Source organism: Rhinatrema bivittatum, chromosome 5 (genome assembly GCF_901001135.1).
Source record: "Rhinatrema bivittatum chromosome 5, aRhiBiv1.1, whole genome shotgun sequence".
In the NCBI taxonomy this organism is placed as follows: domain Eukaryota; kingdom Metazoa; phylum Chordata; class Amphibia; order Gymnophiona; family Rhinatrematidae; genus Rhinatrema; species Rhinatrema bivittatum.
Genome location: NC_042619.1, coordinates 337,430,928 through 337,457,601, shown reverse-complemented (window position 1 = coordinate 337,457,601; position 26,674 = coordinate 337,430,928). Strand labels below are relative to the sequence as shown.

The 26,674-nt window shown below is 47.3% G+C and overlaps 1 protein-coding gene across 1 annotated transcript in view; it reads left to right on the top strand.

The window, feature by feature from the left end:
- NCAPH (non-SMC condensin I complex subunit H) overlaps window positions 1–26,674 on the top strand; it is a 704,755-nt gene that overhangs the window by 105,060 nt on the left and 573,021 nt on the right. The window contains 1 exon segment of the mRNA XM_029604457.1: window positions 15,372–15,464. Within this exon segment, the coding sequence (XP_029460317.1) occupies window positions 15,372–15,464 (93 nt within the window).

The following is a 26,674-nucleotide window of genomic DNA, read 5'->3' as shown; positions in this document are numbered from 1 at the left end:
GGGTAGTGAATCTAGCCAAGAGCAGTTTGCAGCCAGCCCAGGTTTGGTTTGATGCTGCACAAGGCAAGGTATTTCTCCTGGAGCAGCATAACCAGAAGCTGTGGGAGCAAATATGAGCGACAGTATGGGTTTATTTGCAGACATTGAGATCCAGAGTGGCGACTTTAGAGGTTATTCCGTGGGGGAGGGAGCACATGTATCTACTTCATAGGATATTACTGTCATGGTGGAGTCCTCAGTCTCAGGAATACATGATACGGCTGTCTCTTCTGTTGTAGGTGAAGCAGAAGTTATTCTGGCGGATGCATCTCTTTAAGGGGGCGGACTTGGAGGTTCCCATCTGGATAGTGGTCATTATGGATGTGAATCTCCAGTGCTGAGGAGCCCACTGCCAGGAACTACTGGCACAGGGCAATTGTCCCCCGAGGAAATGGTGTGGTCCATCAATTGGTTGGAGGCTTGAGCAATTCGGCTGGCGTTTTTTGAGGTTTACAGACTGGTTGAGTGGAAGAGTAGTGAGTAATGTTGGACAACGCCATGGCGGTGGCCTCCATAAATTGTCAAGGGGGAACCCGAAGTCAACAGGCTTCTTTGGAAATGGACAATCTGTTGCCGTGGGCAGAACAGCATCTTCAGGCAAGGTTGGCCTCTCTCATCGCAGGGATGGACATGTTTAGGCAGATTATCTCAGCCATCATACCTTGGACCTGGGAAAATAGGAACTGGCACACGAAGCTTTTCAGCTTATTGTTCTCTTGGTGAGGTTGGCATTTCTAGTCTCCGATGGTGAGTCGTGGGAATGCAAAAGTGTATCAGTTTTACAGATGCAGGTAATCATGCATCAGGTAATGGACTTCTCCTCCAAGAACTTATCCAATCCTTTTTTAAACACAGCTATACTAACTGCACTAACCACATCCTCTGGCAACAAATTCCAGAGTTTAATTGTCCGTTGAGTAAAAAAGAACTTTCTCCAATTAGTTTTAAATGTGCCACATGCTAACTTCATAGAGTGCCCCCTATTATCTATTATCCGAAAGAGTAAATAACCGATTCACATCTACCTGTTCTAGACCTCTCATGATTTTAAACACCTCTACCATATCCCCCCATAGCCGTCTCTTCTCCAAGCTGAAAAGTCCTAACCTCTTTAGTCTTTCCTCATAGGGGAGCTGTTCCATTCCCCTTATCATTTTGGTAGCCCTTCTCTGTACCTTCTCCATCGCAATTATATCTTTTTTGAGATGCGGCGACTAGAATTGTACACAGTATTCAAGGTGCGGTCTCACCATGGAGCGATACAGAGGCATTATGACATTTTCCGTTTTATTCACCATTCCCTTTCTAATAATTCCCAACATTCTGTTTGCTTTTTTGACTGCCGCAGCACACTGAACAGACTATTTCAATGTGTTATCCACTATGACACCTAGATCTCTTTCTTGGGTTGTAGCACCTAATATGGAACCTAACATTGTGTAACTATAGCATGGGTTATTTTTCCCTATATGCATCACCTTGCACTTATCCACATTAAATTTCATCTGCCATTTTCATGCCCAATTTTCCAGTCTCACAAGGTCTTCCTGCAATTTATCACAATCTGCTTGTGATTTAACTACTCTGAACAATTTTGTATCATCTGCAAATTTGATTATCTCACTCGTATTTCTTTCAAGATTATTTATAAATATATTGAAAAGTAAGGGTCCCAAAACAGATCCCTGAGGCACTCCACTGCCCACTCCCTTCCACTGAGAAAATTGTCCATTTAATCCTACTCTGTTTCCTGTCTTTTAGCCAGTTTGCAATCCACGAAAGGACATCGCCACCTATCCCATGACTTTTTACTTTTCCTAGAAGCCTCTCATGAGGAACTTTGTCAAACGCCTTCTGAAAATCCAAGTATACTACATCTACCGGTTCACCTTTGTCCACATGTTTATTAACTCCTTCAAAAAAAGTGAAGCAGATTTGTGAGGCAAGACTTGCCTTGGGTAAAGCCATGCTGACTTTGTTCCATTAAATCATGTCTTTTTATATGTTCTGTGATTTTTGATGTTTAGAACACTTTCCACTATTTTTCCTGGCACTGAAGTCAGGCTAACCGGTCTGTAGTTTCCCGGATCACCCCTGGAGCCCTTTTTAAATATTGGGGTTACATTAGCTATCCTCCAGTCTTCAGTACAATGGATGATTTTAATGTTAGGTTACAAATTTTTACTAATAGGTCTGAAATTTCATTTTTTAGTTCCTTCAGAACTCTGGGGTGTATACCATCCGGTCCAGGTGATTTACTACTCTTCAGTCTATCAACCAGGTCTACCACATCTTCTAAATTCACCGTGATTTGAATCAGTCCATCTGAATCATTACCCATGAAAATCTTCTCCAGTACGGGTACCTCCCTAACATCCTCTTCAGTAAACACCGAGGCAAAGAAATAATTTAATCTTTCCGCGATGGCCTTATCTTCTCTAAGTGCCCCTTTAACCTCTCGATCATCTAACGGTCCAACTGACTCCCTCACAGGCTTTCTGCTTCGGATATATTTAAAAAAGTTTTTACTGTGAGTTTTTGCCTCTACGGCCAACTTCTTTTCAAATTCTCTCTTAGCCTGTCTTATCAATGTCTTACATTTAACTTGCCAACATTTATGCATTATCCTATTTTCTTCTGTTGGATCCTTCTTCCAATTTTTGAATGAAGATCTTTTGGCTAAAATAGCTTCTTTCACCTCCCCTTTTAACCATGCCGGTAATCGTTTTGTCTTCTTTCCACCTTTCTTAATGTGTGGAATACATCTGGACTGTGCTTCTAGAATGGTATTTTTTAACAATGACCACGCCTCTTGCACATCTTTTACTTTTGTAGCTGCTCGTTTTAGTTTTTTCTAACAATTTTTCTCATTTTATCAAAGTTTCCCTTTTGAAAGTTTAGCACTAGAGCCTTGGATTTGCATACTGTTCCTCTTCCACTCATTAATTCAAATTTGATCATATTATGATCACTATTGCCAAGCGGCCCCACCACCGTTACCTCTCTCACCAAGTCCTGTGCTCCACTGAGAATTAGATCTAAAATTGCTCCCTCTCTCGTCTGTTCCGGAACCAATTGCTCCATAAAGCTATCAGTTATTCCATCCAGGAAAGTTATCTCTCTAGCGTGTCCCGATGATACATTTACCCAGTCAATATTGGGGTAATTGAAGTCTCCCATTATTACCGCACTACAAATTTGGTTAGCTTCCCTAATTTCTGTTAGCATTTCACCATCTTGACCAGGTGGACGGTAGTATACTCCTATCACTATAGTCTTTCCCCGACACACAAGGGATTTCTAACCATAAAGATTCAATTTTTCATTTAGTCTCATGCAGGATTTTTATTCTGTTGGACTCTATGCCATCCCGGACATAAAGTGCCACACCACCTCCCGTGTGCTCCTCTCTGTCATTGCGATATAATTTGTACCCCGGTATAGCACTGTCCCATTGGTTATCCTCCTTCCACCATGTCTCTGTGATGCCAATTAAGTCTGTCATCATTCACTGCTTTACATTCAAATTCTCCTGTCTTACTTCTTAGACTTCTGACATTAGCATACAAACATTTCAAAGTTTGTTTTTTGTTTGTATTTTCATTCTGCTTTTTAATTGATTGGGATAAGTTGGAATTTTTTAGCTCAGGTGGGTTTTTAGTTACAGGCACTTGGACTACTTTTCTTATTATTGGAACCTCACTGTCGGGATGCCCTAATTCTAATGCATCATTAGTATCCTTTGAAGATACCTCTCTCCGAGCCTTGCGCTGCTGAGCGACTGTCGGCTTTCCCCTTTGTTCTAGTTTAAAAGCTGCTCTATCTGCTTTTTAAAGGTTGGTGCCAGCAGTCTGGTTCCACCCTGGTTAAGTTTCCCCATTTCCTAACAAAACTGAATCCCTCTTCCTTGCACCATTGTCTCATCCATGCATTGAGACTCCAGAGGTCTGCCAGCAACTGGTGACCTGCGCGTGGAACAGGGAGCATTTCAGAGAATGCTACCCTGGAGGTTCTGGATTTAAGCTTTCTACCTAAGAGCCTAAATTTGGCTTCCAGAACCTCCCTCCCACACTTTCCTATGTCGTTGGTGCCCACATGTACCACTACAGCTGGCTCCTCCCCAGCACTGTCTAGAATCCTATCTAGGTGACGCGTGAGGTCCGCTACCTTCGCACCAGGTAGGCATGTTACCAGGCTATCCTTATGCTGTCCAGCCACCCAGCTGTCTACATTCCTAATAATTGAATCACCAACTATGACGGCCGACCTAACCCTTCCCTCCTGGGCAGTAGGCCTTGGGGAGATATCCTCGGTGCGAAAGGACAATGCATCACCTGGAGAGCAGGTCCTTGCTACAGGATCCTTTCCTGCTGCGCCCGATTGATGCTCTCCAATTATGTGACCTTCTTCCTCCAAGGCAGCAGCAGCTGCCAGTCTGAAGTTGGGACTTTGCTACTATGTCCCTGAAGGTCTCATCTAAATACCTCTGTCTGCCTCAGCTCCTCCAGGTCTGCCACTCTAGCCTCCAGAGATCGGACTCGTTCTTTGAGAGCTAGGAGCTCTTTGCATCGCATGCACATGTACAACTTCTCACCGGTGGGTAAAAAAATCATACATGTGACACTCAATACAAAAAACTGGGAAGCCCCTCTCTTGCTGCTGGACTGCTGCCTTCATCTCAATTTTGAACAGTTCCTAGTAAACTTTTAGGTTGCTATGGGAGTAGGAATGTGTCTAACATCCTTTAAATGCATTAGTGAATTCACTATATGTCTGGTAGTGGCCTACCAGGGTCTGATGAAACTCTCAAAGTTTTTGGTTTTTTATTTTATTATTTATGTATTTTTTTTAGTGAAAGTGGCACCTGCCTATAAATTAAAGGATGAGCTAGGGGTGGGTGGGCGAGGGTTGGAAAATACAAAGAGTCTAATTTCAGTTAGTCAGCCAGAGTGACTCACTGCTCTCTTGATTAACAAATGTTGGTACCTATTCAAACCAAATAACACTACCTCAACACCTTTCCAAGGTGAGTAACAGCTGAAATTTTCAACCTTTTTACTTAGGTATACACTGCTGCTAGCTTATTTCTAGCTTCTGGCTACTTTTTGGGGAGGCTTTTTTTGGTGTTTTTGTTTTTTTTAAATACAAACACTCAGTTCTGCTTACTAGCTGCCTTACAGACTTTTAAAAATAAACACACTACCTAGTAAGCCAATCTGGGGGAGGCTCTTGTCAAACTCAATAGCAGATACAGGGTCCTGAGAGCAACCTTGACCAAGGGTAACTGTTTAACTCCCACCCCTGGGGTTGGGTTTCTGATATAGTCTGCCTGAATACGTATTAGTCAACTATATAAGCTGGTAAGTTGGTAATTCCTTAAGTGTTATCCATCAAATTTTCCAAAATGAGGACTATCCAATGCAACTGTTGTGGAGCCTTTATATTGAGGGTAATCATATGGAAACTTAAGGCTTGCCCCATTTGTTCAGAACTCTCTACCTTGGAAAAGGAGCTGGCTGAAGTTAAAGCTGAATTAGTTTCAATAAAGAAAGTCTCACCCACTTTACATTATTCAGGAATTAATTTCCCATTACCACAGAATAACCAAAAGTCAAGAAAAAATAGATTTACTGTGGGCTCAGGTAGGATAAGACCTGTGACCCACAGACACCCGTTATTGACAGCTGTGCAGCCCACAAGTCTACCCCCCCACTCACACAGGGCATTAAGGAACTCTAAAAAAAACCCCCAAAAAGTATTACAGTGGGCTCTGGTAGAATTAGACCTGTGATCCAGAGACACACACTGTATCAAGTGCAGCAGGTACAAAATGCCTTCTCTGTATTAAATATTGAAGAAGTTCTTGAGACAAAGATTGAAGTGTTATCTGAAAAGAGAGAAGAAACCCAATGCATACAGAAATTCCAGATCAGAAACCAAAGAAAAAAGCTCACTGTGATGGATGACTCTGTCATCAGAGGCACTAATCTTTTCCCTTGCACAAATGCAAAGGGAAAAGTGGATAACAAAACTCAACTAAAGAGGTCACAAAAGGAGTCCAGGAACAGCAGTAACCTGAACGAGGAAAGCTGGAAAGCTATGAGCACAAATGCTTGTCGTTTGGGCAATAAAATCCCAGAGCTGCAAGCCCTATTGGTGGAGGCGGACTTGGACGTTGTTGCTGTCATGGAGACGTGGATCACTGAATCTCATGACTGGGATACGGCAATACCAGGCTATAACTTGTTAAGGAAGGACAGAGAGGATAGGAAAGGGAGAGGAGTGGCTTTTTATGTCAGAAACAATATCCAAGCATCTGAGTTGCAAGGAAGATGGGGCAATGAAGAAGCACTATGGGCCAACCTAAAAAAAGATGGGGCATCCATTTTTATTGGAGTGGTTTACAGGCCTCCAAACCAAAAGGAAGAGCTGGACAGAGATCTGGTTGAAGACATCCAAAAGATAGGAAAGAAGGGAGAAATGATGATTGTTGGAAACTTTAATATGCCAGATGTAGACTGGAGAATCCCATCTGCAAAATCTAATAATAGTAGAGAAATAGTGGATGCCCTGCAAGTAGCTTTGTTCAAACAAATGGTAATGGAACCCACGGGAGAAGGAGCTATACTCGACTTAGTGTTCACTAATGGAGATAATGTCTCTGATGTCCAGGTGGGCGCCCACCTCAGCACCAGTGATTATCAAATGGTATGGTGTAATATCACAAAAAGGATGAAGAAAAGAAGCACAAAAACCCAAGTTTTGCAGTTCAAAAACAAGGACTTTGATGAAATGGGCAAGTACCTGGGGGAAGAACTAGTAGGCTGGGAGAACAAGAGAGATGTGGAACAGTGGACCAATCTAAAAGGAGCAATTACCAAGGCAACTAATCTATATGTTAGAAAAGTAAAGAAAAGCAAAAGAAAAATGAAACGTATCTGGTTCTCAAAGGAGGTAGCTGACAAAATAAAGGCTAAAAGAACAGTGCTCAAAAAATATAAAAGATCCCAAAGGGAGAAGCACAAAGAAGAATATTTTGTAGAACTGAGGGAGACAAAAAGTAATCAAGACGGCAAAAAGTCAAGCGGAAGAAAGGATTGCCAAAGAGGTAAAGAGAGGTGACAAAACATTTTTCAGATACATCAGTGAAAGGAGAAAAGTTCAAAGTGGTATAGTGATATTGAAAGGTGGAAAGGATCAATGTGTGGAGATAGACGAAGAAATTGCAGAAATATTAAACGAATACTTCAGTTCTGTGTTTACTAAAGAAGACCTTGGAGAAGGACCGTCGCTAGTTAACAAGAAACTGGAGGGGAGTGGAGTAGATGTAACTCCATTTACAGTAGAAAATGTATGGGAAGAGCTGGGGAAACTGAAAGTGAACAAAGCCATGGGGCCTGATGAGATGTGCTTGCGGGTCTGCTGTGTGACCTGTTCAATAGATCCCTAGGAACGGGAGGGGTGCCGAGTGATTGGAGAAGAGCGGTGGTGGTCCCGCTTCACAAGAGTGGGAACAGAGAAGAGGCTGGTAACTACAGACCAGTTAGCCTCACTTCGGTGGTGGGAAAAGTAATGGAGTCCCTGTTGAAAGAGAGAATAGTGAATTATCTACAGTCGGGAGAATTGCTGGACCAGAGGCAGCATGGATTCACCAGGGGAAGATCCTGTCAGACAAATCTGATTTACTTTTTTGACTGGGTAACCAAGGAATTGGATCAAGGAAGAGCACTCTGTCATCTAATTGGATTTCAGCAAAGCTTTTGATACAGTCCCACCCAGGAGACTGGTGAACAAAATGAGAAGCTTAGGAGTGAGTGCCTAGGTGGTGGTCTGGATTGCAAACTGGTTGACGGACAGAAGACGATGTGTGATGCTAAATGGAACTCTCTCTGAAGAGAGAGTGGTTTTAAGCGGTGTACCGCAAGGATCGGTGTTGGGACCGGTCCTGTTCAATATCTTTGTGAGCGACATTGCGGACGGGATAGAAGGTAAGGTTTTTCTTTTTGCGGATGACACTAAGATCTGCAACAGAGTAGACACGCCGGAAGGAGTGGAGAGAATGAGATGGGATTTAAGGAAGCTGGAAGAGTGGTTGAAGATATGGCAGCTGAGATTCAATGCCAAGAAGTGCAGAGTCATACATATGGGGAGTGGAAATCCGAATGAACTGTATTCGATGGGGGGAGAAAGGTTGATGTGCACGGAGCAGGAGAGAGACCTTGGGGTGATAGTGTCTAATGAACTGAAGTTGGCGAAACAATGTGACAAGGCGATAGCTAAAGCCAGAAGAATGCTGGGCTGCATGGAGAGAGTAATATCGAGTAAGAAAAGGGAAGTGATGATCCCCCTTGTACAGGTCCTTGGTGAGGCCTCACCTGGAGTACTGTGTTCAGTTCTGGAGACTTTATCTCCAAAGAGACAAAGACAAGATAGAGGCGGTCCAGAGAAGGGCGACCAAAAAGGTGGATGGTCTTCATCGAATAACTTATGAGGAGAGATTGAAGAATCTAAATATGTACACCCTGGAGGAAAGGAGGAGCAGAGGTGATATGATACAGACTTTCAGATACTTGAAAGGTTTTAATGATCCAAAGACAACGACAAACCTTTTTCCGACAGAAAAAAAATCAGTGATTTGAAGCTCCAAGGAGGAAGACTCAGAACCAATGTTAGGAAGTATTTCTTCACGGGAGAGGGTGGTGGATGCCTGAAATACCCTTCTGGAGGAACTGTGAAGGACTTCAAAGGGGCGTGAAATAAACACTGTGGATCCATAGTCTAGAGGACGTGAATGAAGAGTGGGTGGCTCGCTGGAAGGACAGTTACTTCCTGGAGATAATACCCTTGTTCAATAAACATACACACGGTTAATGCGACTCCAACATTGCTCTAAGCTTCAATGGCAAGAGGAAATATGGAAAAAGGGATTTGCATTCACAAAAAAGTGGGGAGTAGCATGCTTGTTACGGCGGTTACTACCCAAACCAAATAAGCCTGATACTTCACCTTCAATGCATATCCAGCATAGCTCTCTGCTTCAGTGGCAGGGGGGAATGAAGATAAGACCTATATACAGACAACAACCAACAAGGACTTAATTACATAGTCTGGGTAAACAAATAAGCATGGGTGTAGCTTGCTTATTGCGGCGGTTACTACCACTAACTAATTAAGCTAGATATTTCACTTACATGCAGTTCCAACACTCCTCTCTACAGTAATGGTGGGGTGGAAAGGAAATAGAACCAAAAGGTTACTAAGAGCCAAGAGTAATAGATGGGTATGGGAAAAAAATGCAAAACTTGCTGGGCAGACTGGATGGACCATTTGGTCTTCTGCCGTCATTTCTATGTTTCTATATATAGTTGGAATACATGTTATGTGCCGGTGAAATCAGCAGGTCACTCGCTGCATATCCTCTTGTAAAGACTTCTATAAATGGGCATCCATTTCTTGGGCATCCTGTCTGGGCTTGCCGGATACGGACGCACTGTTGGACGCACATTTGTTCAATACCTCTGAGCGTGCTGCTTCTGGACGTCCTTTTTCCATGGCGCCGGATGTAAAGAAGCCTAAGCGCCTTGAGATTTGCACGGCTTGACATATTCGGGCATCACAGCCGAGGTCCCCTCTAATTTTTGTCAGCGCTGCTTGGAGGTGCAGAGCAAGTTGTCTCAAACTGATTTTGCTGAGCCCAGCCCTTCCCAGCAGGTTGCAGGAAGGGAACCGGAGGGGGGGGGGGGGGGGGGGGGGGTTACACCTGTCAGAAGTTTTGCCTTGTTTTGAGACTACCCTAATTGGTTCATCAGCAGGGGAGAGCAACTTAGTAGGTGCCAGATTCGACCATCCCTGGTTTTTGGATGGATCCTTCCACCTTCTCTTGAGTTGAATTTTTTCAGGGGCTGCAGTCTTTTCTATAAGCATGTTCGGCAGAGCAGGCTAAGCCTGGAAGTTCAGGATCACAGGCTGCGGAATCTCGCAAGGCTGGTGCCGCAGATAAACGTCTGAAGACGTCTAGGGCTGTTGCGGGTCACACTGATGGGGACCTGGATGGCACGGATGAGGAAGGCAATCCTTACTCCCTGGAGGATAGGGAAATTCTGCCGGGGTTGGAACCTTATAGAACAATGTTGCGCTTCTTTCATAGAGATGAGTTGCCGGTGCAAATCTCTTAGATACTGAAAATGCTAGGAGTACTAGGTACTGATCCCATGTCTGAGCCAAAGAAAAATCCTATCTTGATTACTTTGTGTAAAGCATCTTGTTTCTTCCCCATTATGGATGCTGTTCAAAACTTGATTGATCTTGAATGGGGTGCCCCAGAAGCTAATTTTAAAGGGGGATGAGCCTTGGAAGGTCTGTACCCCCTGGATCTGGTGGCGAGAGAGAAGTTGCGTTTTCAAAAAATGTATACCCCGGTATTTCCGTCACCAAGCGGATGACCGTTCTGGTAGAAGGAGGAGAGGCGCTGATGCTCAGGATTGGAGAATTGAGGCTATCCTTAAGCAGGCCTTTGAAGCAGTGGCAATGAATTTACAAATAGCTTTGGTATGCTTAGCTGGACTGAGAAACAACATCAAAGACTGAGTGCATTCAATCATTTGGTTATGCACCTCTAGCAGCAGATGGAAACGGTGTAAAGCTGACATCACGGTATATATTCCTCTGCTCTGACAGCCTGCCAGGATTCTCTACAAAAACCAACTGTGGACAAACTAGCAATACTTGATTTTAGCCATTAACAGACAACCATTCAAGCACACAGCAACAGGAAACACTGAGCTTAGCCAAAGTGTGTAACATCACTAATCTAGGGACTGAAATAACCCTTACTAGTTATCCCCAGAATGCAGCCATTCAGAAGGATAATAGAGCCATAAACCGGTAGCCAAGGGCGGGAAGGGTGGATTAACCTGTCTTCATTAGAGAGAAGGAATTATCAGGTAAGTAGTAATTTCTCATTTCTCAGCATTCAGACAGGTGTACCCAAGGTACTCCCGAAAAGGGCGGGAGGCTGCCTGTGGTCCGACCAATACCGCATGCGCAAAGGCATCCTCCCGGGCCTGCACATCCAGACAGTAATACCTGGAAAAAGTGTGCAAGGAGAACCACGTTGCCGCTCGGCAAATTTTGATGGGAGATGACAATCACAGTTCCGCCCATGAAACTGCCTGAGCCCTAGTGGAATGAGCCCTAACCTGCTTAGGTAACGGCTGCTCAGTATCCACATACATGGCCTTAATCTAGTGCGCTATTGTAGCCCGTGACACCGGCTCACCCTGTTTACTCCCACTGTGGAGCACGAACAGCCATTCAGACTTCCTAAGAGGTCTAGAAACCTGCAATTATGACAAGAGATGTTGCTTGTCCTCCAAGGTCAGCAACAGACTGTATTCTTCCGCGTCTCTTTCCCTATCCAGTGTTAGCAGGGAACTCAATTGATTCAAGTGAAAGTCTGAAACCACTTTTGGCAAAAAAAGACAGAACAGTTTGCAGCTGAACCACCCCTGAAGTCACTCGCAGGAATGGTTTCTGGCAAGAAAGAGCCTGCATTTCGGAAACTCTATGCGCAGAACAAATTGCCACCAGAAAAATCTTCTTCAAGGTAAGTAACCTCAAGGAGAGCATACATGGTGGCTGACAGGTGGAACCTGCCAGAAAACCTGGAACCAGATTAAGGCTTCACAAGGACACTGGCAACTGCAAGGGAGGGCATAGATGCTTCATCCCCTTCAAGAACCGGGCCACATCTGGATGGGCTGACAATGCTCCACGATTTACCTGGCCCTGAAAAATTATAGCCCCTGGTCATGGACTAACCTGTCTTCATTAGAGAAAAAGTAAATTATCAGGTAAGTAGTAATTTCTCATTTCACTGGTTTACATACGAGTCTGGAGAAATTTTGAGAATTGATGGCAGGAGCGGAAGTGTTTCCCCTCGAGTGACTATTCCCTTAATCTTCGAGTTTCAATAGAAAGGTTTGGTTAAGATGTTGGCCCTTAATACACTGAAGGTGGCAACTTTGGCTTGTTATAGGGGGTGAGTTCAGGGTAGACCTCTCTCCTTGCACCTGGATGTTTCTATATTTTATGAGAGCTATTAAACATATTTGACTGCCATTGTGAATACCAGTGATTCTTTAGGTTCTTAATCTGGTTTGACCTTCCATTCTCTTTGGCAACTTCCCTTGCATTTGCTAATGATGAAGACGGTCTTCCTTGTTGCTATATATATTACCTGCTATTAAGTTCACTTAGAGCAGGGGTCGGGAACCTTTTTGGCTGAGAGAGCCATGAACGCCACATATTTTAAAATGTAATTCCGTGAGAGCCATACTAACTACAACCCCCAAGACATCCAAAATTAATTTACTACAAGCCCCCATTTTCCTGACCCCCCCCCCCCAGACCTGCCAAAAGTCCCTGGTGGTCCAGCGGGGGTCCGGGAGCGATCTCCAAGACTTGGGCTGTCAGCTGCCAGTAGTCAAAATGGCGCCGATAGCTCTTTGCCCTCACTATGTCACTGGGGTCGACCAATGGCGGAAGTAGCCCCTGTGACATAGTAAGGGCAAAGGGCCGTCGATGCCATTTCGATTACTGGCAGCCGATGGCCCTTTGCCCCTACTATGTCACCGGGGCTACCGCCGCCATTGGTCGACCCCAGTGACATAGTGAGGGCAAAGGCCTTCAGCGTCATTTTGACTACTGGCAGCCGACAGCCCAAGTCCAGGAGATCGCTCCCGGACCGCTCCTGGACCCCCGCTGGACCACCAGGGGCTTTTGGCAGGTCTTGGGGGGCGTCAGGAGGGTGGGGGGGTTTGTTAGATTTTTACTTTTTTATTAAAGATTTGTCTGCGAGCCAGATGCAGCCATCAAAAGAGCCACATCTGGCTCGCGAGCCATAGGTTCCTGACCCCTGACTTAGAGAATAGCCACTGCCATTAGCAATGTTAACATGGAATAGACTTAGTTTTTGGGTACTTGCCAGGTTCTTATGGCCTGGATTGGCCACTGTTGGAAACAGGATGCTGGGCTTGATGGACCCTTGGTCTGACCCAGTATGGCATTTTCTTATGTTTGGCATGGAGGATTTCGGAATTGCGGGCTCTTTGCCAAGGGCCTTCCTTAATGATTACTCTGGATAGAGTACAAGTTAGGATTGTACCTTCCTTCTTGCCGAAGGTTGTTTTGGACTTTCACTTAAATCCGTCCATTTTGTTACCATCTTTGGATAGGACCCTGGATGAGCAAGAGTTTCGCATCTTGTAGACTTGTGAGGCGGCATCTGTTGCGATATCTTAAGGTTGCCAGTGCTGTTTAGAAAACAGTTCATCTTTTTATCCTTCATGGCAGTATGAAGGGGGAAGCAGCTTCATGTGCCAAATGGCACATTAGATAAACAAGATAATGGCAGCCTATGTGGATGAGGAGAAGCTTTTGCCTAGTCAAATTAGGACCCATTCTTCCAGAGCGTAGGTGGCCTACGTGAATCCAGGTTTGCCATTGCCAAGACAGATTAGGGCTCATTCTACAAGAACACAGGCTGTGTCTTGGGCGGAGTTACAGTTGTCTCCATTGATCTGTACAGCAGTGACATGGTCTTTGTTGGGGTACGGGAAGATGTGTCTTTTTCCAGAGTGGTGTTGCAGGACGTGCAGGCAGCCTTCTGCCCAAGAAGGAAGTAGCTTTGGTTTATCCCACTAGTTTGAGCTACCCTGCCTGAATACAAAGGAAGGTGAAATTACTACTTATCTGAAAATTTCCTATCTTCTAGGACAAACAGACCAGTCCACACTCCTGCCCTGGGTTGCCTGCATTATTCTGTATTGTGTGGTATTTTCTTTGCCCTTCTCGGAGACATTGTCAGAGACAGAACTCAAAGGCGGAGGTGGATGTGTACCTTCTTTACCTGTTATGTTTATTACATTTCCTTGTCTTCTGAACCCGTGCTTTTCCTCACTGGAATTGGAGAAAAAAAACCGCAGCAAATGGTTGGGGAGGAAATGTATAGGGTTGAAGTTCAAGTGTTTGTTCAGATGTCCACAGTTGGCTTTTCCAGGAATACTGGCAGGCTGATGTCTATGCTGTGCTATTTGAGAGTGACATCAGCAAGTCAGTTGATCTCCATCTCCTGGTTGTTGTGCATAGCCCACTTGTGTGGACTGGCCTGCTTGTCCTAGAGGCAAGGAAATTATCAGGTAAGTAGTAATTTCATCATTCATAGAATGGGAAGCTCAAGGACAAGGAGTCAATACGAAACTGAAGTGTGAGGAAAGCTCAAAAGGAATATCAGAAATATATATTTTTTAATTAAAATGGTGGTAGATGCCTCAACAGACATCTTGTGGAAGTGATGGAATTCAGCATGCTTGGGACTGCCCCTTGAAGGGAAGGAGAAGAGCAGTAATCAAATACAGTGCACAGGTTCAAGTGGGCAGATTGGGTGGCCCAATTGATACCTCTCCTGAAATCTTTTTGTTTCTATGGGTAATGTACAAATAGTCCTTGCATCCTTATGCTTTGGCTTAGATCTTGTGAGATATCATGTAGCACTGCTGCCAAATTGCAGTTTCTTGTTTACTGAGGGTAGTGGGTCTGGATATGTGCTGCTGATAAGTAAGAATGTTTATTGCACCTAAGTGGTATAGCAATGATAAAATGTTTTTCTTTTTGGCCCAGAAGATTTCTTCTGCTGTTTTGTACTTCCATTGAATCAAAACTGGCCTATGGAGTTACATTTTCTCCATTTTTGCATTCTTGCACCTCAGCCTAGCCTTCACAACAAAGGTCCTCAGCCAGTGATCACAAATCCCAGTTCCTGTTCATACCCAGATCAGTTCAGACAAGTGGGTTTATGCATCTCTACCAGCAGATGGAGGCAGAGAACAAAACTTTGAGGCACTGCTACATATCTGAGAATGCCACCTGCAGTCTCTCGGTATTCCTCTGTCTCCAGCAGATGGTAGAGGTGTAAACCTGCAGTCTGAGGGATTAAAAAAAAAAAGGTGTCCTCACTGAACGATGGCTGATACCCACTCCCCTAGGAGCTGGGAATGCTGGATCACCTGTCTGGGAATTGAACTCAGGTTTTCTGCATGGTAGTGCACTGCACAACTGAGCTAACCCAGTTCTTTTCAAGGTATCTTAGTGAAAAACATACATAAGTAAAGTTTCCAGCAAAGCTAAAGAGGCAGCTGGTAACTGAAGTTGGGATTAAGAGCATTTCACAGAGGCAGGAGAATTTGTCTGATGGAGAGAATATGTTTAATTTCATATTTCCATTTACAGAAAACTTTGGGGCTGGGAAAATAACCTTACCCATTTTATCACAGAAAATCACCACAAAGAATGCATTTGGACTGCACCTGATAGACTACATGGCAGAAATCTTGAAACAGAAGGACTCTGAACTGACCAACTTCAAGGTGAGGAATTTCTGGTCATAGTCTTGCTTATAGTCTTATTTTTTTTTAATTATTTATTTATTGAATTTCTCATTAAATATTACAGAACATAAGTTCAGAAAAATATAAACAATATGGTCCTGGTTTTACATAACAAAACATTATCATTTAAATCATAGGTAATAAGTTCTCCCTGACCATACTGCATCTTTATAGGCAATCAAGGGGGCAAAATGTACATTAAGAGCAGTTATTACAGGTAAATCAATATTAATTTTTAATAAACATGCCTTCAGAATTAACCAGTGTTAATTATTTTAATACCATACCCCCCTCAAGGCTAATTGGAGTAGGAATCAAGGTATAGTTGTAGTTCCGGTTCTCTAAAAATATATCTAGAATTTTGATAAACTATAATACAATAGCATGGAAACCGGAGCATAAACTTAGCTACTCTCGCCTGGGCTTCTTCTCTCATGGTTAGAAATTTCTTTCTCTTTATTTGAGGGATCTTAGTGATATCAGGAAATATCTTTATTGTATAACCATAGAACTTTTGAGATTGATTATGAAAAAAAGTTCTCAATATTAAGTCCCTTTCCAAAGAAGTAGCAAACTGAACAAACAGCGTAGCTCTATCTTCTACAATTAATTAATGGGATTTTTTCCAAAATGGACGTCAAATCAAATGTTACTTCTCCCTTCTCTTCTCGTACTTGCAATCTCTCCCGTTCTATTTGAGGCAGATAATACATTCTCATAATTGTTGGAAACTCTTTCTCTGGTGTCTTCAAAATACTTATAGTCTTATTGAAAAGAGATTGTTATTGTTACTTGAGACAGAGTGGACCAAATCTAATTCTTCTTGCATAATTTTAGACCATCAGGTAAGGTTTTCCAACTATTTACAGCCTGCTGTGTAAATAGAGGAGACTCAGACTATAAATGCTTTTTCTGAACTCTGTCTTCAAGAGAATGTTGTGTCAGAACAATAAGGCAGGGGTTCCCAATCTTTTTAATGTTCAAGATCTGAAAACTTCAGGGAAGGGAGGGAAAAGGAGAGCCGATGGCATAGGGAATGGGGAGGGGAGTGAGAGCAAGTTGTTGGGGAGGAACCAGGGAACAGAGTGAGGGGAAGCTCCAGGGGGAAAAAAAGGGACTGCTGTGCATGAAAGGGGGCACTGGGAAGAATGTGACTGCTCTGTCCTCTCACCCTACATCCCTGCCCAAACAAGTTGAGCTCTAAGTATGAAGCGTTATTGAAGCTTGTATGTACCCGGATCAGTCCTGGGTTTTGCCCCCCCCTCTAGTAGATGGAGACAGAAGTTTACAAACCAAAACTCCGCCTATATCTAGGCTGGTGCCACCTACAGTCTGGCAGTATTCTTCTGCCTCCTAGCAGGTGGAGAGGGTGCAAAACCTACAGTCTGTGCTGAATCCTGTATTTTTAGGTGGTAGTTTTACAAAAAAAAAAAAAAAGTTGCAGGAGTTAAGCTCGGCTAGGGCTAAGGACCGCAGAGGCTTGCCTGCAGGTCCCGGACTTAGCCTCCCAGAGGGATTGTGAGGTCCTGAGGGGACCATCCCTTCTGCTTGAGGCCGCCGACGAGTGGGGGAGCCCCATATTCCGGCACACCATCGAGTCTGGGGGTGACTTCGGGGTGCCCAGTTCACTCCCCCCAGCTGGCTCAGGATCCGAGGTAATTGGTAAGGTGTTTAAAAAAAAACCCAAAAACCCCCCCAAAACAAACAAAAACCAAAGTTTTAGTTTTGCCTGCCTGTTCTGTTTTTTGTCTCTTCCGTTCTTCGGGGGGGGGGGGGGGGTGTCCGGTTGCGGTATTGTCGACGGGGAGGGCCCGTTGTTTTTTCATTTAGTGTGCTTTGTGCTTCTTCCCTCTGTGCCGCGGCAGAGCATGCCGAGGTGGGCTGCCTGTCGAGCCTGTGGGTCCATGTTGTCGCGGCTGTCTCGTGACAGCCTCTGTTCCGCCTGCATTTCTGGCGGTGAGGGAGCTTCGATGGCAGCGAGGGGGACCCAGGGAGGCAGGCAGACGCGCGCCGGGTCCTCTGCCGACATAGCGGCGATTTTTGGCGGGACGTCTCTGGGGTTCCCGGGAGCGGGCGCCATTTTGGATCCAGTCCCTGCTATTTCGGCGGGAACGGTGGCCATTTTGTCACCTCGGGGGGCCGAGGCTCACGCAGGGCCAGCGGTTGCAGGGAGGACGATCCCCCACCGCGTTTATCACCCCAGCGCAGGGTCTCCCAGGGGGGACGGGGACAGACTAGCAAAGCCATTTATCCCCATGGAGGACATCAGCTCGGAGGGAGATGATGATGGGGAGTCTTCGGATTCGTCTTTTGGTTCCCAGTTTGTGCTCCTGATGCACAAGGCCTTCAAGGCCCGTAGGCTGGCCAGAAAGAGGTCCCAGGATGCCTCCACTCCGGACTCGAGGCCTAGAGCCGGGAAGCGGTCTAGATCCGTCCCAGTGTTAGAGGGTCCACTCAGGGCTCGGCCCTTCTGGGCCCAGACTTCCAGAGGGGAGCTGGATTCTGCATCGGATTCCGATGAGCCAGAGGAGCCGGTAGAGGATCAGAACCTCCCGTCCCAGCCCCCGAGGGGAGTTGATGGGGACGGGGACCAGGGGGCCTCCAGTTCCCGGGTTTCCCAGGGGACAGAGGGAGATGATCCGAAGGTGATCAGGTTGTTCCATAAGGAGGAGCTGGGTCCTCTTATCCAGGAAATACTGGGGGAGTTGGGGATCCAGCTCCCGCAGGTGGAGTCGCGGCTCGGCGTGACTGACCCGGTCGTTTTGGGACTTCGGGGTCCTCCTTCAGCTTTTCCTTTGCATTTCTTGGCGTTGGATTTGCTTTTTAAGGAGTGTGATACTTCTGACTTAGGGCTGAAGGTGGCGAAGGCGATGGATAAGCTATATCCGCTGCCGGAGGACGCCCTGGAGATGTTGCGCATGCCAAAGATAGATTCGGCAGTGGCGGCGGTGACGAAGAAGACCACCATCCCGGTAACCGGGGGTATCGCGCTTAAAGATTTGCAGGACAGGAAACTGGAGGTCCAGCTAAAGAGGATCTTCGAAGTCTCGGCGTTGGGAATTCGTACTGCGATTTCCAGTAATTTTTCCTTAAGGGCAGGTCTCCGCTGGGCACAACAGCTTTTGGCCAATGAATCTGTCACCTGAGGAGGCGCGCCAGGCGGGGCGCTTAGAAGTGGTTATTGCTTATAGTGTTGACGCTTTTTATGATCTGTTGCGCACATCGGCCAGAACCATGGTTTCCGCGGTGGCGGTGTGGCGTCTGCTGTGGCTTCGTCATTGGTCGGCAGATGTGACCTCCAAGGCCCGCTTGGGTTCCTTACCCTTTAAGGGAAAACTGTTGTTTGGCAAGGAATTGGAAGATCTGATTGAATCCTTAGGTGAGAATAAGGTGCATCGACTGCCGGAAGATAGACTGCGGAACAGGGGAGTTCCAGCGGCTCGCTCTCGTTTTCGCGGTGGTCGCCGCCCTAGGACATCTCAGGGTTCGACTTTTTCCTTTCGTCACAGTGCTAACCGACAACAATCTTATTCGCAGTCCTTTCACTGGTGCCGTTTCGGTCGTCCGGGAACCGGTCAGAATGTGCAAGGGGGTAAGCCTGCACAATGATGTGCGGCCGGTCCATTCCATCGTACCCAGAGTCGGCGGCAGGTTGAGTCAGTTTTACGAGGAATGGACCAGAATCACATCGGATCAATGGGTCCTAGAGGTGATAAGACATGGTTACGCGTTAGATTTTTTACGCCAGCTGCACCAGTGCTTCCTAGTCTCCCCTTTCGGTTTTTCGGACAAGCGCCGGGCGGTTCGGTCGACGCTGGGTCGGCTTCGAGATCTCTGCGCCATTGTTCCGGTTCCTCCCACCGAGCTCCGCAGGGGCCGGTATTCAATTTACTTCGTGGTGCCAAAGAAGGAAGGAACTTTTCGGCCCATTCTTGATCTAAAGGCTGTCAACAGATGTCTTAGAGTTCCTCGGTTTCGGATGGAAACCTTGCGTTCGGTGATCACGTCCGTCCGACAGGGGGAGTTTCTGGCCTCCCTAGACCTCACGGAGGTGTATTCATATTGGCATTCGGACGGAGCACCAGCAGTTTCTCAGGTTCGTGGTGCTGGGGCAGCACTTCCAGTTTCGGGCGCTTCCCTTTGGCCTTGCGACGGTACCTCGTACATTCACCAAGATTATGGTGGTGGTAGCAGCGCAGCTATGCAGGGAAGGTCTGTTGGTGCATCCGTATCTGGACGACTGGTTGATCCAGGCCAAGTCAGAGTCCCTCTGCCAAGCAGCTGTTCAGAGAATGCTCCAATTGTTACGCACCCTTGGTTGGATAGTCAATGTATCCAAGAGTCACCTTGTGCCGTCGCAGTCTCTGGAGTATTTGGGAGCTTTGTTCGACACGCGCCAGGGAGCGGTGTGTCTCATGCAGGAGCGAATATTCAGATTGCAGGCGCGAGTGTGAAGATTGTTATCCAAGCAGGTTCCGATTGTCTGGGACTATTTACAGGTGTTAGGGTCCATGACTTCCACTCTGGAATTGGTTCCCTGGGCCTTCGCTTACATGCGTCCCTTACAGTCAGCGTTGCTCTCCCGCTGGAACCCAGTATCGGGAGAATTTCGGCTCCCGTTGCCACTGACCCTGGCGGCCAGGACCAGCATGGATTGGTGGCTGTGTCCGGACAACCTGAGTCGCGGGGTTCCTCTGGAGATTCCGTCGTGGATGGTGATTACCACGGACGCCAGCCTATCCGGTTGGGGAGCGGTCTGTCTAAGACAGTCGGTACAGGGTCAATGGTCTCCACAGGAGGCGTCTTGGTCCATCAATCGCTTGGAGACCCGAGCAGTACGACTGGCTCTGTTGGAGTTCTATCTCTCATCTGCGGTCGGTCCGTCAGGATCCTTTCGGACAATGCGACCACGGTGGCTTACATCAATCGACAGGGGGGGACCAGGAGTCAGGCCGTGGCAACCGAAGCTCGATCATTGATGGCATGGGTGGAGAAACATCTGAGCAGCATAGCGGCCTCTCACATAGCCGGGATAGAGAACGTCCAGGCGGATTTCCTCAGTCGCAACTGGCTGGACCCTGGAGAGTGGGAGCTCGCGGGGGAAGCATTCCAGCTCATCTGTACCCGATGGGGCACACCCGCAGTCAACCTGATGGCAACTTTCAAGAATGCGAAAGCTCCTCGTTTCTTTGCTCGGCGTCGGGAAACTGTGGCAGAGGGAGTGGACGCTCTGGCATTGCCGTGGCCAGCCGATGTGTTGCTCTGTGTTTCCTCTGTGGCCTCTCATAGGCAGGGTGTTACGACGAATCGAGGTACACCCGGCAGATGTGGTAGTAGTCGCTCCCGAATGGCTGCGGCGACCATGGTTCGCGGATCTTCTGAATCTGGCGGTCGAGGAACCACTTCGTTTTCCGTATCTTCCGGATCTCCTACACCAGGGGCCCGATTGTTTCGACCAGGTAGATCGCTTTTGTCTAGCGGCATGGCTTTTGAGAGGCAAAGGTTGAGATCCAAGGGGTATGCGGAGACTGTGGTATCCACTCTTCTGCGTTCTCGTAAGACGTCTACGTTGTTGTCTTATGTGCGGGTCTGGAAGGTGTTTGAATCATGGTGTCTTGGACACGATGTGGTGCCTACACGTGCAGCCGTCTCGGATATCCTTCTTTTCCTACTGGACGGTTTGTCTAAAGGCTTGTCATGTAGTTCCTTGCGGGTGCAAGTAGCGGCTCTGGGTTCCTTGCGAGGACTGATTCAGGGGGTGTCGTTGGTGGCGCACCCGGATGTAGTGCGGTTTCTTCGGGGGGGGGGGGGGGGGGCCGAGGCATTTACGTCCTCCACTTCGGCAGCCTTGTCCGTCCTGGAATTTGAATGTGGTCCTTAAGGCATTGTGTGCGGCACCTTTTGAACCCATTCGCAAAGTCACCCTAAAGGATTTAACTCTGAAGGTGGTGTTTTTGGTGGCCATTGTATCGGCGCGGCGGATTTCTGAGCTTCAGGCTCTGTCGTGTCGAGAGCCTTTCTTGAGGATTTCGGAGTCGGGGGTCTCGTTGCGTACGGTTCCCTCATTTTTACCCAAGGTGATGTCATCTTTCCACGTGAACCAGACGGTCGAGCTACCATCGTTTTTGCAGTTGGATGGTTCGGATCCCATGGCTAAGGATCTTCGTAAGTTGGATGTGCGACGCGCGCTGCTGCACTATCTGGAAGTAACCAATGCTTTCAGGGTGTCCGACCATCTGTTTGTTCTCTGGAGTGGACCTAGGCGGGGTAATGTGGTTTCCAAGACTACTATTGCTCGTTGGTTGAAGGAGACCATCCGTTCAGCATATCTCTCTTGCAGGGGCGGTCGCTACCCTCTGGGCTGTGAGCCCATTCTACTCGCTCTCAGGCCACTTCCTGGGCGGAATGTCACCATATTCCGACAGAGGAGATCTGTAGGGCGGCCACCTGGAAGTATTTGCATACGTTTGCCCGGCACTATCGTCTGGATGTCAAGGCTCCAGGACCGGCGGGGTTTGGAGAAGGAGTGCTCAGAGCGGGCCTCTCCGGCTCCCAACCCAAGTAAGGTAAGCTCTGGTACATCCCAGGAGTCTGGACTGATCCGGGTATGTACAGGGAAAAGAAAATTAGGTTCTTACCTTTGTTAATTTTCGTTCCTGTAGTACCACCGATCAGTCCAGAGTCCCCACCCGGTTTGTGGTGCTGATGCCGGGAGAGGCGGCGTTGTCTGTGTGTTCGTCTATTTCTCAGTCAGAATGAGATGATGTTCGGTACCTCGGGTTCTGTTCCCAGTTGGGGGTTGTACAAGCGGTATCGAGGTTATTTGGTTATATAGTTAGTTAAAGATGTTTTGGTTTGTTCTGCTTTGACATTAAGTAATACTGCCAGACTGTAGGTGGCACCAGCCTAGATATAGGCGGAGTTTTGGTTTGTAAACTTCTGTCTCCATCTGCTAGAAAGGGGGGGGGGGGGGGGCAAAACCCAGGAGTCTGGACTGATCCGTGGTACTACAGGAACGAAAATTAACAAAGATAAGAACCTAATTTTCTTATACTTATTTATCCATATTTGATTACTTAACATATCAGAATATCTATTATAGCAGGATAGATAAAACAAATTGCAGTGTACATAAAACCTTAAAAACCCTAAAAACGGACCATAAAACAACATTCTAAATGCAAGTTAGATTTGATATTAGAGTAGAATCCCACTAATAATGCTATTTTTATTATAACAAGTTCCTTATGGTCTCTTCAGAGCAGTGCAGCATTCCTGGATTCCCCCTCCCCCAACAGATGGAGACCAAGAAAGAATCTGATTTGCTGATGAAGCCTTCAGTAGATGGTAGAGGTGATGAATCCTGCAGCATGGTTCTCAGAAACAAATTGCTCCCAGACTGTTTGCCTTTGGGTATTCAGTCAGCCTCATGCAGAGAGCCTGCCTTGGGTTCAGGAAGCATCTGCGGCTCCGAGTGCTGACTGTGGTGGGCCCTTGCAGGCCGTGAGATTGAAGGCAGGTATTGCCTATATCGCAGACGCTTTGTATGATTTGGTTTGAACCTCGGTTCATAGTATGGTATCCGCTGTCACGTCTCGTAGACGCCTCTAGTTGCGGAATTGGTCAGCAGATTTGTCTTCCAAGTCTCAGCTCTGTAACCTCCCCTTTAAGGGCAAGCTTCTCTTCGGGGAGGACCTGGACCAATTGGTAAAATTACTTGGGGAGTCCAAGGGCAACAGACTTCCGGAGCATAGGAAACCTTCAGGGAAGATGTTTCCCCCCTCAAGCTTGTTTTCGGGACTCTTGCCGATTTCGCACTGGTAGGTCTTCAGCTCCTTCGGGGTCCAGGCTGGCCCCGGGGCGTCAGCAGTTCTTTTGTGGAGGTCGTCGCCCAGGCAGAGAGTCCATGGGCCAGGGTGCTGAATGTGGAAAACCCTCCCAATGAAGCCAGGGGCACTCATTCCGTTGTAGAAGCTGTCGGAGGCACATCGTCAAGCTTTTACATGGTGTGGGCAAGGATTACCTCGGACTGCTGGGTCTTGGAAGTGGTCCGGGACGGTTACGCTCTTGTGTTTTCGCGCCTGGTACGGGAGGCCTTTGTGGAGTCTCGTGTAGCTTTGCGGGCCAAACACGAGGCAGTGCAGGGGACCGTACAATGGCTTCTTGACCTCAGGGCCATTGTTTCAGTTCCCCTAGCGGAACAGGGCAAGGGATGGTATTCGGTGTACTTTGTGGTTCCCAAGAAAGAGGGCACCTTTCGTCCCGTTCTGGATTTGTAGGTGAACCGGTGTCTGAGAGTCCCCGTTTTCGCATGGAGAACTTGAGGACAGTGGTGGCCGCTGTGCACAAAGAGGGGAGGGGGGAGTTTCTCACATCCTTAGACCTCACCGAGGCGTATATCCACATCCCGATCTGCCAGGATCACTAGTGGTATCTCCGATTCAAGGTGCTGGGTCAACATTTCCAGTTTCAAGCTCTTCCTTTCAGCCTAGCGACAGCTCCGCATACCTTCACCAAGGTCATGGTGGTTGTGGCGGCATTCCTGCGCAAGGAGGAAGTCCTAGTTCACCCGGATCTAGAATGGTTGATTCGAGCGAAGTCACGGGGGAGGACTGTGAGAGATCGGTCCAGAGGGTGATGCTCACCTTGCAGTCGCTTGGCTGGGTCATAAATGTCCAGAAAAGTCACTTGGAGCCTACTCAGTCGCTGGTTTACTTGGGAGCGCTTTTAGATACCTCCCAAGGCACATTTTTTCTAGCATCGGACCATGTGACGAAGTTGCAAGATCAGGTCAAGGTCCTTCTTCAGAGGAACGATCTGACGGTTTGGCATCACTTACAAGTCCTGGGATCCATGGCCTCCACCTTGGATTTGGTCCCATGGACGTTCGCTCATTTGCGGCTGTTGCAGTGCATGCTGTTGTCGAGGTGGAGCCTGGTGTCGGAACAGTTCCATGTACCATTGCCTTTGCTTCCAGAGTCAGTCTGTCGTGGTGGTTTTTGCGCAGCAACCTGGAACAAGGAGTGGATTTGGATCCGCCGAATTGGGTGGTTATCTCCACAGATGCCAGTCTGTGAGGCTGGGGAGCAGTTTGCCTAAACAAATCCGCTCAAGGTCTTTGGTCCCCAACGGAAAGATCCTGGTCCATCAACCGCCTCGAGACGAGGGCTGTTCGATTGGCCCTGTGAGCATTTCTGTCCCTAGTCAAGAACAGAATGGTTCGAGTGTTCTCAGACAGCGTGACGACGGTAGCTTACATCAACCGGCAAGGCGGGACAAGGAGTCTCACGGTGGCGCTGGAAGCAAGGCTTTTGTTCACTTGGGTGGAGCGCCATCTCAAAGGAATCACTGCGTCGCATGTTGCGGGGGTGGAAAATATTCAGGCGGACTTCCTCAGCAGGCAACAGCTCGATCCGGGGGAGTGGGAGCTAGCTCTCGAAGCTTGGAACCTCATATGCACCAGGTGGGGCGTGCTTCAGTTGGATCTGATGGGAACTTGGACCAATGCGAAGACAGAACACTTTTTCAGTTGTTGTCGAGAGGTGGGCTCAGTAGAATTTAGACGCCCTAATGTGCCCTTGGCCCACGGGAATTCTTCTCTCTGCCTCCCCCCCCCCCCCCATGCCTTTCATCGGTTGTCTTCTCTGTAGTGCTGGTGTGCTGGTGGCTCTGGAGTGGCCGCATCGTCCATGGTTCGCGGACCTGGTTGGAGTAGCACTGGAAGGTCCCCTGCAGTTGGCTCATCTTAACAAATCATAACATCGCCCACACACAAAGCCGGACACACCTTAGACTTAATGTTTATCAACTCCGCTATCCGAGCCACCAACCAACCTACTTCCACCCCTATACCATGGTCTGACCACTTCCTGATAGAAGGCCTTTTCTCTATCAACACCCCCCCACCCAGCAACAACAACAACAGTAAGACCATAACATTCAGAAAATTCTCCCCTAGCACTGACCTAGCGAATGCACTGGCCACGTCACTATCCAACCTAAATTGCTCAGATCCGGATACAGCACTTGCATCCTGGAACAACCTCACAGGCGACATCGCCAATAAACTCTGCCCATTCGCCAAAAAAGTTATAAGGAGCTCACCTAAACCTTCCAACCCATGGTACACTCCAGAACTTAGAAGCCTAAAAACGACTTTAAGGCAAAAGGAGAGACAATGGCGCAAAGACCAGACCCCTCAAAACTCCGCCATCTTCAAATCAGCTCTCCACAGCTACAGAATCTCCACCCAAAAACATAAACGAGATTATTACGCTAAAAAAATCCACGACCTCAGATTCAATCCCAATGTACTATTCTCATATGTCTCAAGTCTCACCACCCCTATCCCTCCCACTATTCCTGACCATGATGCCGCTGCCAAATGCGAGGAACTGGCCAACTACTTCTTCAACAAAATCGCAACCCTCCTAAAGAGATTCCCCCCCTCTTTGAACAGTCCCTCACCCATCCTTCCTGCTCCTCCCACCCCCACCCAACCAGCTATGCCCGCTCTTGACTTTACCTCCACCGTAGAAATCCATTCTATCCTCAAAAAGATCAAACCTTCTTCCCATCCTGAAGACCTTATACCTTCCAAAGCATTACTAGCTGTTCCTGACGCAATAGTCAAAGCCATAGCATTCATCATCAACTGCTCTATTGCACACGGATCTGTCCCAGATTCACTCAAGCACGCAGTAGTCAGACCTCTCCTCAAGAAACCTTCACTTGACCCTAAAGATCCTTCTAACTTCCGCCCAATCTCCAACCTCCCCTTCATTGCCAAACTATTGGAAAGAGTTGTCAACTCACAGCTCATGGATTATCTTGAACATCTGATCCTCCACCCAGCACAATTTGGATTCCGGAAACACTTTAACACTGAATCCCTCCTCCTCTCCTTTTCTGACCATCTCCTCCGAGGCATGGGTCAAGGCCACAGCTACCTCCTTGCCCTCCTCGACATTTCATCAGCCTTCGACACCATTAGCCACCATCACCTACTAACACGCCTGGAAAACATTGGCATCTCGAATTTGGCTCTTGCCTGGTTTAAATCCTTCCTCTCTAACAGAAAGTTCTCTGTTAAAATCGGGAACTCCACATCCACCCCACAGCCCCTCCAGCAGGGAGTCCCCCAAGGCTTTTCACTCTCTTCCACCCTCTTCAACATCTACATCACCCCC